Source organism: Oryzias melastigma, linkage group LG16 (assembly GCF_002922805.2).
Source record: "Oryzias melastigma strain HK-1 linkage group LG16, ASM292280v2, whole genome shotgun sequence".
Lineage (NCBI taxonomy): Eukaryota > Metazoa > Chordata > Actinopteri > Beloniformes > Adrianichthyidae > Oryzias > Oryzias melastigma.
Genome location: NC_050527.1, coordinates 5419041 through 5433346, shown reverse-complemented (window position 1 = coordinate 5433346; position 14306 = coordinate 5419041). Strand labels below are relative to the sequence as shown.

At 44.3% G+C, this 14306-nt stretch overlaps 1 protein-coding gene across 5 annotated transcripts in view; it reads left to right on the top strand.

Moving 5' to 3' along the window:
• The window catches only part of pou2f2a (POU class 2 homeobox 2a), a 47081-nt gene that overhangs the window by 15430 nt on the left and 17345 nt on the right, over nucleotides 1–14306 (top strand). For 2 of the 5 annotated variants that reach the window (XM_024267778.2, XM_024267775.2), the window contains exon 1: nucleotides 13258–13428. The exons of the other annotated variants lie outside the window; for them this stretch is intronic. In XM_024267778.2, coding sequence (XP_024123546.1) covers nucleotides 13374–13428 — 55 coding nt within the window. In that variant the 5' untranslated portion in view covers nucleotides 13258–13373. Of the gene's footprint in view, nucleotides 1–13257; nucleotides 13429–14306 lie in introns of those variants that run through there. 5 annotated transcript variants of the gene reach the window in all.

Here is a 14306-nt window from a genome sequence, read left to right as displayed (position 1 = left end):
GTGCTGCACTAAATCTCCCATCTCTAAATGACTGGAGAGGATGAGAGGTCACAGTATATGGTGGGAGAGGACAATGCAGCTGTGATGGAGCTTTCTTTGTTTCCATTTGTGAGCAAAGGTGGCCAATTTATAGAATACTGGTTTGTTAGGGAAACATTTTTCTACAGCAAATGACTCTCCTTAATCCCTCCAATAGTCCTCTGGAGGATGAATATAGATTTTTAGTTTTTTTTTTGCTTTCTGCAACCGTTTGATTTTTTTTTTTTTTCAACTGTCTGTCCACCCCTGACCCCCACCCCCTCCTCTAAGTACTCTGTTCCCTTAGTGACGGTTTCCAAGGTGCCCATCCCCAAGGGCTGGAGGAGGGGTCTAGTGATGTCATGCATGCATAACTCTACACCTGTAATTTATGGCCTGCTCTCCTTTCTTCTCATCTCATTTCTTCTTCTATTTATTTTCTTTTTTATGCTTTTTAATCTGTTTTAACCCACTTTTCACCTTAAAAAAACATAGTTGTTTCTATTCTGTATGCTAAAGATAAATGAATCCTTTCGTCATACGAATGTCCACTTTTACTCGATGCTTTCCAGTGCCGTGGCAGTTCTTGTTTTACGAGCTGTTAAGAGACACATGCTTGACGTGGCCTGTGTCCATCGTCTGCATGGCTCTCTACATCTGCTCTATGTTTAAAAGGTCGTTTGTCTAACCTGACATTTTCTGCCCTTACCAAAGGTTTCCTCAATATCCAACTCGGCTCCCTCAATCACAGTCCCTGTTTTTTCATCTCTTTAGCTGTGTCTCTATAAACCTTTTCTGACAAAACAGTGCCTTCTGGTTTCAAAGACTATCAACATGGTGGCAGGAGGAATATTGACACCAGGATATGTTTATTAATCTAAAAAAGGACAGATGTTGTCCTGTGTGTGCGTGGCGTGTATAGGTCACATCTTTATGCATTGGTGAGATTCAACCTCGATTATATCAAAATACTGTAAAGCAATGAAATCTTGTTTTTACAACTTTAAATGTCGTTTTTGATGAGTGTGCACTTTCCTAACAACTGGAGTGTGGTGTAAGGGCAAAATATGACAGCATCCCTCGTGCGTCATAAGTGTGTGCAACTTGCATTACTGCTACAAATACTTCTCAAAACTCCTACAACACACATGACAGTGGTACGTTCCATTTTCATGACAACACTTGAATTGGCCATATGTGCTTTGACGGAACTGACACACCTGCAAACACACCTGCATCATCTGCAAAAAGCAGTTTTGCGCTGGTTAGCAACACTTTAAAGCAGCTTTTCGGGGGGTGAAGGGTGGGTTGGGTTTTTACTGTGTATGTTTTTGTTTTTAAATGTAAAGTGCTTCGAGTTGCGCAAAATATGAAAAGTGCTTTTTATAAATAAAGTTCGATTGATTGAAGCTTGATTCACCGATATGCAACACATTACTAATATAGTTTAATATCTTTTAATTGAGCGTTTACCCTCTTTTGACCTATTTTAACCTAATCCTTAACACTAAAAACTATTTTAATAAAAGTGGCTTCAACTCACCCGTCATCTTGTCTCAAAAATCGGCAGCACCTGTACAGGCCAACCCCCATACGGGTCCATATGACTAAGGCTGAAGCTAAAAGTTTAAGTTGTCAATGGAAGACCCCTAAGACTACAGATAAACCAATGAATCTGTTGGTTTCAGGGGGAATGGGCAAAAAGAAGTGAACTAAGGAGGTAGATGCAGAACCTACTGTATATGGTCTGATTAGATAGTAATGCATATGGGTGGTTGGGACTACATTTACATAGACTTTGCTAAAAGAAGTATTAGGGTGTGTTTACACCAAAGCAGTTTAGTTTGGACCATCTTCCTAAGTTTCTCTAAACTGTGAAAGCTATCCTGGGCAAAGCTGAAAACGAGGGTCTCCTTTTATATGCAGTTTACCTACGGTGTAAATGTAAACAGATACAGAAGTGGTAAACCAACATACATTTGTATATGTCAATATTTCCAAAGCAGCTGGTAACCTGTAGGATCTTTCTCGCGGTTCGGTCTACTTTTGTGCCCTTTAAGGTGCAGTGTGAAACCAAACCAAATGAAGCTGGGACAATTTTTAGTCTTTTTTTCCCCCCAATTAAACTGAGTCAGCTGAACTACCTTGGTCTGAAAGCGCCCCTGGACAATTGCATTCAGGACATTTTGGGAAAGTGGGGGTACTTTTACCAGAGTGTGTGTGAGTGTGTGTGTGTGCGCTAGAAGGATGTTTTTGCTCAGCACAGGTTGTCACTCCCCTGTTTGGCCTTGTATGCCTTTTGTTCCTGCTTCACTCCACCATTTTTCTTTTACTCCTGAACAAAAAGAGGCCCTAGACCAGGTTCTTCTTACTGAAGATTACCTCCTTTATGTTGGTTTTTGGTGTTCCCTCACAATGAGGGTCAGGATTAAGATGCAACAGTAGGAAATGAAATAACTAAGATTTTGTACAACCCTTTAAAGACCCACAACAGTGAAAATTATATTTTTGGTTTTTAAGACATGTTTTTGTAGCATTTTTCTATTGAGAAAATTAAACCAAAAATTGCATTTCTTAGTATTTTTTTATTGAAATTGTTTTGAATCAGTAGCAGATAAAAAAAATCAATTTGAAAAAGCTAGTAGTTTTGATGTGGAAGATAAAATAGTCAGCTCCCTGCTCATACATCCACTTGCTGTCAAATAGATCCATGTATGTCTTCTTATTCCTCCGCTGAGATGACACCTGGCTCAAAACCGTACGACTGGATAGCTCTGATATTACTCGCCATTTTTGTTGCACCGCTAATGTTAGCTTAGAGTTGTGAGAGGCTATATATATATATATATATATATATATATAATAAAAAAGTAAAAATAAAATAAATAAAAAGAAACACTTCTTTAATATACATCAAAGAAGTTGATTTTTCACCATTTATAAAGGTTCTATTTGTTTGCTTTATACTTGTGTAGACGTGGCATAAGGTTTGTCTGTTCTTTATAGGTTTGGTCACAAATGGACTCTCATGTGAAAGCTATCTCACTCTGGAATTGTAAATGGTCTGCACTTACACTGGGCCTTTTAACAGTTTCTTGGTTCTTCAAAACACTTTCAAATTGTATTCATCTCTCTTGCAGACACATGCACACAATGCTTTCCATTTCTCCATCGCTGTATCTGCTCCTTCTTTGCACTATGAAGTACTTTTTTTTCACTTCCCAATTGCAAAAAGTGTCTAGCTCAATAACACTATATACAGAGGTGATGAAGTCCAATCTTCATGTAGACTGGAGAAGGACCTCTACATTTCAATTCTGAGATGCCCTAAAGTGTGATCAAAAGCTAGCACAACACTACAGAGAAAAAATGAGTGAACACTCCTTACAAACAAAAACACATGCCTACATCTGCAATTTAGATTTTTTTTTCTTTAAAATGTCTGCTTGTTGCTGCACAGAAAAGTAAAGCAAAAGCAATAATTCATCATAGGAATAAAGATATTAAAAAATGTTCAACTTTTGATATTTGCTGTTGATTACAACAAGTTTAAAGTCCCATTTTGATCATCTTTTGATAAAAAAAACCTGTGTCGTTTTCTAGGACATAGTTTCTGCATATATTCACCTCTGAGTTTTGGGTAAACACTTCCCATCATCCCTTTCCTTACTCTCTCCTGCTAGCTTACAGTCCCTCGCCCTTTTATCTAACATTAGCAGTGCAACAGAAACGGTGAGCAATATTGGAGCTCTCCAGGCGTACAGTTTTGAGCTCAGACAAGGAAAACAAAGACATACCGGTACATGGATGTATTTACCTGCAAGTGAATGCATCAGAGTGGAGCGGAGCTGGAAGCTTGTGGCCCCTACATCACAACTGCTTTGTTAAACTGTATTTTTGTGTCTGAATAAAGAATTTGAAATACTAATTTTCTAAGTATTCACCCTCCAAAATGAGAACAATGCTACAAGAACATGTGAAAAACATGAGATGGGTCTTTAAAGTGTTCATTAAGAACAAGATTATGGTCAGAACTTCACTAATTTGCAATTACCAATTCAGATTATGCTCTCTGAGTTTCCCCTTTATGACTATGATGTCCTACTGAGACCTGTGTGATTTGTATTTGGGAGGCATTCACCCTGAACTGAGTTTTTCCCAAAGTCATGTTTCGCTCGTGCCCCCCACCCCACCTTCTGCGGAGCTGTGGTGATGGGAGGGCACCGGATGGCTTGTTGAATGAACTCTGTGGTTGTGCTGACAAATCAATGATAAAGAGTAATGACATCAACAATGTAATGCATCTCCTTGGGCTTTCATTGACTCGCCCTGTGTCCTGCCCCCACCCCTACTAACATTTACGCCACCTTTGGTCTTTGCCTTTACTTTGAACTATAAACGATCTATTTCTTTATGTTTGTCATTATATCTGTCTTTTTTTATCTGTGTCGTTTGTTTCTTTTTGTTGGTCTGTCCATCTTCCAACTCCCGCCCTCCCTCTCCCTCTCTATTGATCCAGTCATAGTTTTCTCAGTCTTCACAGTACTGGGCCGCTCTAATCAATACAGATAATTGTCTGCTCTCTCTCGATGCCAAACATCGTCTCCCCTTCTCTCCTCTCTCCCTTTTTATCAATGAACTCCAGTCTTTCCTCACCCCTCCTCACCCACCTAGACCCCCCCCATCCAGACGGGGATTCCCTCTCCCCTAATGAAGGGAGATAACCTGCTTTCTTTACCGATTTTCTACCGCCCTCCCTCTCCCCCCAGCATCCCTGCCTCACCCACTCCCTTTCCTCCCCTTGTTCATCGATTACCGTGAGAGTCGGGGCCCGGCCTGCTCGCCCTGCAGATGTAAACACACACAGCGCTTCGTGTTGTGGTTTCGTTGCCCTTCAACCAATCCACGTGTGCGGGCCCTTTGGTTAATCGCCGGGATGCGGAGGTGCCTGCTCGGTCAGAGGAGGTCCATCCCGTCACCTTTGAGGCGAATGACTGAGCATGTCCGCCGGCTGCCCTGTGGCCCCTCACGGGCCAGATCCGAGCTGTCAACCTGGGTCACCAGCGTTCCCATTCCACCAGAAAAGCCATCTTGTTTTCCTCCACATCCTCAACGTCCCACTTCACCCAACTTTTGATCTATTTTAAAAGAGTTTAATTATGATTAGGCAGTTTTTTTTGCCAAAATAAATAAAAAAAAACTTGCGTCATTTTCATGGACATAGTTTCTGCAGAGCGGCAGTAGTTCATTAAAAATTTGCCTGTGGGTTTGGAGCAGGACTGTTGGTGCGGAGTAAGCATACGCTCATTTCCCATCAACCCTTCGTTTACACTTTCTCCCGCTAGCTTACAGCCCCTCACAACCCCGAACTAACATTAGCGGTGAAACAAAATGGCGAGCAATATTGGAGCTATCCAGCCGTACAGTTCTGAGCCGGACTAATTCAGACGAGGAAAATGATGGATCTATTTGTCTACAAGTGATGGCATCGAATTGGAGTGGAGCTGGGAGCTTTAGACTTTCAAGCTGTATTTTCTTATCTGATCCTGATTCACGAGGATTTGCATTACGAAATACTCCGAAATGCAGTTTTTGTCTTACAATAGTCCTCCGTCATGAGAAAAATGCTAGAAAAGCCCCCAAAACTTTAACTAGTTTAAATGGAAGCATCTCCAAGAGTTTAAATTCACATTACACCTTGCTAGTAAGAGTTGCGTAGTGAAAGCTCTGGGTGTCTTGCACCTGCATGGATCAGTCCTGCAGCAGATGCTGGATCTGACTCAGGACATCAGGACAGTCTGATGACTGTGTCAACACCCTGCAGCCTCTCCTGAGCGCCAGGACGCTGTGACGTCTAGAGGGAGGGCATTGGTGCTGTGGAGTGTCATTACCATGGAGGGGAGCTGGCTTTTATCTGCAGCTATGCTCAGGCAGGTGGTATGTATTAAAGCAACATGCCCATGAACACCACAGCCCTGGGTCTGCCCCACAGAATGTCTTCATCTGTGTTTTTTACGTCACATTTTGGATGAAATAAGCATCTTTTGTGATGTTTTTCTAATAGATCAGTGTGGAGGGTAAGGGACAAACAATTTGATTTATCGGTTAATAATTATCCCTTTATTGAGAGGAAAAATGTGGGGAGGAAACAGAGAAAAAAAAATATCTATATATATATATATTAAAAGCTTATCATTTTTCCTAAATTAATGAATCAAGTGCAAGAAGTTATCACTTTTTAAGCAAAAGGTGGGAGAGTAGAGGTTGAACAAGTGAATATCCACAGCAGTGCAGCGATCATATTCTGTCTCTACATATGAAATCCTGTGTGTTTAATAATGCATCCATCCAGCCAGCCAACAAGGCAGGTTATAGGCCTGCAGGTTATTATACTGTGTGTGAGTGTGTGTGTCTAGAGTTCCACACATGTGTATCTTTCTGCAAATCAAATGTGAGCTATCCAGCTCAAGTCTCTAATGTATACTGTATCAGTGAACTCAGTCTGGAGATGAACTAAACCACACAGGCAATATCAATGACAATATATATTTATAGGATAGGTATCCAGTGTTTACACAAATATATCATATCCACTCTGATCTGGGGCAGATGATAGGCCCTGTCATGCATTTCTCTGTGCTTTTCCGTGATGTAAGATGCATATTGCAATAGGTGGAAACTGTGTAAATCATGGGGAAGCTGTAGATCAGGATTTTAAGTGTTTTGAGCATTGTTCTCTGTGTAATTGAACTTGTGTTTGTTTATGGTGGAGGCAGCATGTGAGCTCGCATCTGAAACCAGCTTAGGTTAACATGTGTGTGATCAGGCTAAACGGGGCTTGCAAACAATCAGTTTAATGGAGATGACAAATGAGGGGTGGAGGAAAATTGAGCAGGGGAGTCGTATTGTCCTGGAGGATTTTTGGAGAGGAGGGGGTGGTGGCAGACAGCAGGGACCCTCCTACTCTCCTGGGAGCTGAACTTACAACCCTTAACCTTCTTCTAGCCCTCTGGTCATGGACTTGAACCTGGTAACCCCCTTGTGGACAATCTGAACCCCTCCCTTGCTTCACTGCAGCAGTCTGTGTGTCGTTAATGGATAAATAGGCTGTGTGTGAGGACGCGTGCACATGTGGCCTCCGCCATGTATGACTGTTTAGCTAGTTGTCCTGCCTTTATGTTCTTTTAATTAAAGTTAAAGAGCAAAAACAGTCAGTTTTTGTTTGATTTCTCCAACATTCCGTTCCTCTTTTGTTGAGTTTTGCAAGTCTGTGCAAAATATACTTACTTATTTTCGGATTTTGCCCTTAAACAGTTGGGTAGCTATGGAACGGGATCCACTGGGACATTTTCTGTCTCTCAGTGGACCCCCGCTGTCCCTCTAACGAGAACAGAAGCAGAGAGGTTTATGCAAGCTCGGGCTCAGATCATTCTTCACCTGTCAACAAAATCATCCTCACCTCGGAAAGAATGGAGATACAGTAGGGAGGAAGGCAAGAGGGGGGACCAGTCGGGGAGTGGGGGGGTGGAAAAAAGAGAAGGGGACAGGGACTGATTTATTTCACTTGGCCATTTTCTTTTCTCCTTCATTTCTCCATTTCTTCCCTTGTTTGTGTTTGTGGGCCCTGCTTATCAGATCCCAGCGCCATTCAAGGCCCCAGTCAGGGGGAAGAAGAAGCCAGACGCCTGCATCTCTTTTTCATTCAATCTCTCGGCTTCTCCCTTTGCTCGCTCGGGCTCTCCCTCTCCTAACCTTTGAGAGCCTTGAATTTGAATTTCAGAGCGAGCTAGCAAGCAAGCAAGCGGACGGTTTGGAGGGGGGAGGGAGGAGATGGGTGAAGAGCGAGTTGGTGGATGGAGGGGGGGGGGTGCTGAAGCTGCGGTCACTGAGAAAGGGCCTGCTCAGTGCGTCTCCCAGTCTCCCCCCTCAGAGGGGCCCCGATCGATACAAACTCGGAGCAATAAAGCTTTCCCCCTGTCATCTCTGCAGAATACAAAGCAGAATAGAGGGAGGGAGGGAGAAGGAGAGAAAAAGAGAGGGAGAGAGAGGTGAAAAGCTGTTCCGCTAGCCAGACCAATTTCCTCGCACCCCCCACCCACCCCCTCGTTTGCTTCACCACCATCTCCCTAGCACACCACCACCTATATCACCCCTTTTTCTCAGCTCCTTATTTTTTATCTTTCACCTCTTTCCCCTCTCAGCACTCCCCCAGAACAGCCCATTCTTCATAATAAAAACAGCATGAATTAAGCATGCAATAGATCCCCCCCGATTCCCCAACTGCTGGAGGAAGAGCACGAAAATGGAAGAACAAGGGAGGAAAGGAAGGACGGAAGGAAAGTGTGGTAAAACAACTGCTATGTGATGGAAAGTGGAGCGGAATGGATAAAAAACACAGGAAGAAAGGCCGTTCTAACAAGGGATAAAGCGTGCGCGTGGATGAGGTGAAAGGAGGCCGGAGGCTGCATCTGTAGGAGGAGAGATGGATGTGGTGATACAGGTTTGAGGAGGAAGGAGAAATATTGATGAGGAAGTGGGGGGTCAGAGGGAGAGAAAGAGCGTGTGGGGACGGGGGGTGAGGAAGAGAGGAGGCGCACAGGGGTGAGGAGGTCAAACAGCAATCTCTCGACTTGAGAGCCAATTACTGTAGTTGTAATCTGGATTCAAAGCAGTGGGACGCGGCGGTGACATGCAGGCGAACGCCTCCACAAGAGGCAGAAACTGTCCACAGTACAGGCGCACTCTACACTGCAAAAACAGAAAAGATGTCTTGCAAGACAAATAAACTCATCAAGAAAATCAAAATCTTAATTTGAGTTTTTTTCTGTATTTTTTTTTCCTAATTGAGAGAAAATCTGCCACTTGACTTATTTCTAAGGGCCTGTTTTAGTCGTGTGCGCTCCATTCTTCTGCTGTGAATGGCAGTGCAGGAGTCAGGCTGCCAATCAACTATTGTGCTCTTGTCAATTTAATAATATTTCTGAGCGCTGACCTCCACAGATTCACAGCCACCACTTTCCGTGTGTCTGTGTGTGTTTCTGTCTTTGTGTATGAGTGCGTTCTTTTATTTCTCCCTCTTTCACCTCCGTCCAACCCCTCCTTCCCCACTCAGTCCCTGTCTCTTATTTTCTGCTTTATTGGAAGAAAATAGCAAGAATCCCTCATCTGTCTTTCTTTCAGCCCCCCCATCTCTCGTCACTCCTTCATGTAACTGTTATTACTCGCTTTCTTCTCTTTTTTTCCCTTTCTCCTCCGTCTCCTTATCACAACTTCCTCCCCAGCTGCTGTCCCCCTTTCCAGGCCAACTCTTCCTCCCTCATTGTCAGTGTTGTTCCTTTTTGCTTCTTCATCATCATCAGCTCATTTTGTCAACTCTCTGCCCCCCCCATCACTCCTCATCCTCCCTCCTTCCATCCTTCCCTCCTTCCTCACCCACCCCCCCCACCTCACCCTTTTCATTCCCTGGGGAGGTCAGTAATAATGGTAGTGATGGAGTGAGAGAGGGAGGTGCGATTATTGTCTTGTCGGGAGTCAGAGGAATCGATCGGCCCAGAAATATGAGGCGCGAGAAAGAGCCGCTGTGTCAGATACAATAACCACCCGCTCCCGGGGGCTTACACACACAACGCTCAGACACACACACACCCTTTTCTCGACATGAACTTACTCATTTATTTAGCCGGACACAAGTGTGGACATTGACGCGCGCACGCACTCTTTCCCTTTCATTAACGCATCCCTCTTCTTCTGCGGTGGGGGGGGTGGTGGTGCAGGAGGCCAATCATCTACATGCTTTGATCTGAGATAAAGCGCAGAGGTGGATCTGTTCTGATCATTCTTCATGCACAGATAAAGGGCAAGGCGAGGAAAATCGCTCGCACACCTTTCACTCACGCCGCCACAAACAGACACACAAGCGCGCACGCCGCACACATGCTCACACCGGCGAGACCTTTCGCTGCTGTTGCCTGGCAACGTGGCCGAATGTCCAATCCCGGCGAAGAGCGGTGGCCGGTGATGTCACAGCTGCTGCTGACCAGCAGGTCTGAGGAAAGAGAGGCAGAGGAGGAAAGGAGAAAGTTTGAACTGGCGAAAGAAAAGGCAGAAGGTCGCCAAAAGAGAGTGGGGTGATGATGACAGGGTTTGAAGGAGGAGAGCAGGTGAGGAGCAGGCGGAGGTGACAGAAGGGCAGACGGGTATAAAATGACCTAAAGGAGGACGATTGCCCCTACTGCTCTCCTTTTATGTTTGCATTCTGAAAACAGACAGTGTGACAGACAGGTCAAAACTGAAGATCTTTTCTAAACCTGTGGCAAAAAGAAGAGTTTAAGCAACGAAGATTAAGATTTTAGCTTCAACCTTGGTAGCGCTGTGGGAGAGCATCTGTCTAGACAAAACCCAGCTCCCTGTGGGCTGCTCAGATGATGGAGCGAGGAGAGGAATGACGGGAAAGAAGGATGAAGAGACAGAGGGCCAGCAGGAAAAGTAGCAGTCGAGAGGTTTTGGGACAGGAGAGGAATAGGTGTTGCAAATGTGTGGGCAGCTGCGATGGCGTTGGTCCCGAGGTGGCCAGGAGCGTGAATGTGTTTTAGCCCCCGCTGCTTCTCAACTTCAACCTCTGCGGTCCGCGCCCTGCCGGACCCACAGTTTATAATCCTGCCGTTCCTCGTGGGGCCTCACCTGAGCACACACACCTACAGGACGGGTTTTAAACCTTGCAATTTGTATAATAGACAAACTCTTGGTGGGTCCACCAGCTCCATCCTCATCCATAAGAAGAGGAATATGATGGATTATATGAATTAGAGACAGTGTGGCTGCATGCCTTAGGCTGTACTAGATATGAGAAGGCTGAGCTGCACGGGGAGGCTGAACTGGTTTGGGGGCCTCAGAAATGTCCCTGCAATGACTCATTAGACTTCAGAATCTCCAGCTAACAGAATCTTTTACCTCCACTCATGTCAACTTTACATCTCTTCTTTTTCATCCGTTTTTTCCCCCTCTTTTCCACTTCCAGCGCTCTTCCTCCCAGCCGCTCCTGCATTCTTTGACAGTGGAGTGATTGATGGCTCTCCGGAGGCTCCAGACCCCGCCCATCCTCCTTTTCAGGGCCTTACCTTCACATTGTGTATCGCCGTTTGCGTGTTCGTTGTTTGGTAACCACCAACCAATTCATTCAACTCCAAAGCATCCCAGTTCAACTTTATAGATTTGACTTCATCATTTAAACCTCATTTTGAATTGTAGCTGTACATTGATAACTCTGATCTCCATGGCAACCGGGGAGCTCAGGCCTCCTCGATGCAGGAAGGCCCCCCATGGCTGTGGACTGTACGACACACACACATATAGTGGTAGTTACGCGGTTAAATTGGGGTTTTGAACAAAGGTCACGGCCAAAGCCGCGCTGCCCAGATTGACCTATGACCCTGGGCACCACCCCCTCCACAACACACAGTCTGTCACTGTCGGTGAACGGCCCGCAGCGTTCATACATTATCCAAACACACGCTCTTTATTCTTTAATTGTTAAGTAAATTTGTTCAGCCAATTGAGAATTTTTGACTAACATTTATTTCTAATTTATTCTGAAGTGTTTTTTGTAAATAAAAGAACCAGATTTGGCCCAGATCATCATATCACCACCCCAAACACACCTGAGATCAAACGGATTTGTGCTTAGAAATCAGTCACACGAAAACTTGATTTATATCAATAAAGTTTCTCTGTCATTTTCATTTCATCGCCTTCGAAAATCAGACTCTAGATGAGGCGTCACTTCACAAGGTTTTACAAGCATAAAAATAAATAAACGGGCACATTAAAACATGTCGGGCCAAGTCTCTACGGATAAAATAAATAAACACTTCAATGAAACATTTTTGTGATTTTTGGCCTTAAAAGCAGGGAGGGTTATGGAGGGGGGGGGGTCGTCTAAAAGCTCCGTTTCCTCTTCTATTCCTGGAAATTCTGGGAATCGAGAGTGGAAGGTTCCTGCGGAGTGAAAGAAAATGTTTTAACATAAGAAACAGCTTGACCTTTAAAGGCTGTTAGATGTAAAAACTGTTACCTGTTGGTGGGGGGAGTGTGACGGAAAACGCAGGTCACTGTGTTGTGGATCAGTTTAGGAGAGAATTTAACAATCAATTGATTATTTCTTAGTTTATTAGTAATATTGTGCTTCTTTTATTTTATTCCTTTGATATAAAAGAAAACCTTCCTGTAATAAATATGAAATGTGTTCTCAGGAGTTCATTAGATCACAGAACAAAGTATTTCTAAGGTTAAACTGCCAGTTCGTGTTGAATGAGCGAAGTGGGACGCAGGTAGAAGGACAGAGGAGGAAGGAGGGATGTGATCTTTCTTCAGGGGATTGAACATGTGTGAGCTGTAGGAAAATAAAGAGTGCCCCCTTGTGGTGGATGCGGTCAGAGCAGATGCTGAAAACCAGATTTTCTGCTGAAACATCCTTTCGTGTCTCCTCAAGATCATTCCTACCAGATTGTTTCTGTTGTTTCTGCACTTCGTCTTTTAATCCAAGTGGGCGGCCGCGGTGATGGCTCACATTTACTTTTTATCTGTGTTGTTCCACTGTCACGCCTCATCTACCCATCACGTGTGACAGCTCTTGATGTGCGTGAGTCGCAGCTGACACTGCGGCGTGGTCAGTGGTACAGTGAGTGTTGCGACTGACTTTTTCCTTTCCACTCGGGTTAGGAGGTTAAACTTAGCTTGAGATCATGTCTCACATCTTCTGTCGTCGGTGAAGACCTCCTTCCAGAGACCACCTGACACCCACGGGTGCTCCGACACCCCTCACTCAGCGGAGAGGCACACGGATGTGTGCGCGTGGATGAATAATTGTATATGGTGGAGTTTGAAAATATAAATCATTCTTGGTTCCACGTGATGCCAACTGTCAAACATTTTATAGCCAGGCTTGTTGCTTTTGTCTCAGTGACAGAGTCGGTGTGTGAGTCGCTGTTTCCAGCTGCGCCATCACTTTCCGACGCACCCGTCATCCCCCTCTTTTTCTCCTCCTTTATCTCTTTTGATCTCCACACTCTTTCACTCTCTCCCACTCTATAATGCATGTCCTCCTTTCTTATTTTGTCTTGTAGTTCTAAGTTCCTATTCTCTGAGGCTTACTTCCTGCCTTTTGCAGGATGTGGGGAGGAGGTGGGCCTCGGGGGGGTGGGGTGTGGACTGTCGTGTGTGTGTGACAGAGAAAGAGAGGGAGGGGAGGGGTAATTCACTCAATTATATGATTTAATGCACTCATCCTTTGAGTTAGAGCGCGGCAGAGGGAGGGCGCGTGAGTTTTCTTCAGGTGGTCCACACGCGCTCACACAGACATGACCAAGACGGCAGCAATAGCGGCAAAGGACTTCTCCAGTATGTGGTTGCCAGGTGAGTGGCTGTCTGTGCAGCTCTTTTCTCTTTCCCAGCCCTCATTTGCCAAGACCAATTAAGCTCTGGTGTTTGGGAAAAAGGGCCCGCGCGCATGTGTGTGAATGAGAGCAAGAGCTGTGTCTCTGCTGCTGATTAATACCACTGGGTCCAACAAGCCGCAGCTAATTAGAGAACATCAAAGGGTGAAAGGTGGCAAGAAGGATGAAGGGATGAGGGATGGAGAGATGGATGAGTGGACGCCTGTCGCAGACAGAAGGAAAGGTCAGAGCCCTTACAAGTCTGTGGCTTTGCTGTTTGTGTGATCAAGTAGATATTTAATGCTATGAGAGCGGTTTGCAGCTTTTTGCAACATTAATTTATAATTTAAAAATAGAAAAAAAGTTTGTCTGATAAGGTTTTGTGCAGCTTTGAAAGTAGACAAGAACCGAGGATGTGCACGCTTTAAATTCATCCTAAAATATGAATCACCCTTGGTAATAAATATGTAAAAAACTCAAAAAATTTGCCTTTTCTCTGCTAAAATCAGTCACTGATGACCAACAGCGAAGATCTAAAAGTATTGAGTCACCAGTTTCTAGAAATATTCTAAATGTCAATTTGCTCATGTTTGTCAGTCATAAAAAAAACATAATGAGAAACATTATTTACCCATAGGGGGATAATTAATGGTTGTAAAAACATTCATCAAGTCACTGTTTAACGTGGCGTGACCGCTGTGCTGACACCTCCGGGAAATTTCTCTGACCTGACTGACATATTCTCCTCACCCCCAGCAACAAGCAGAACACCACGGCACGTCTGAACGTTGGTAAAATCAGATTCACCTCATTGTTTTCCATTACATTTGATGAAAAAAAAGAACAATACACCATCAT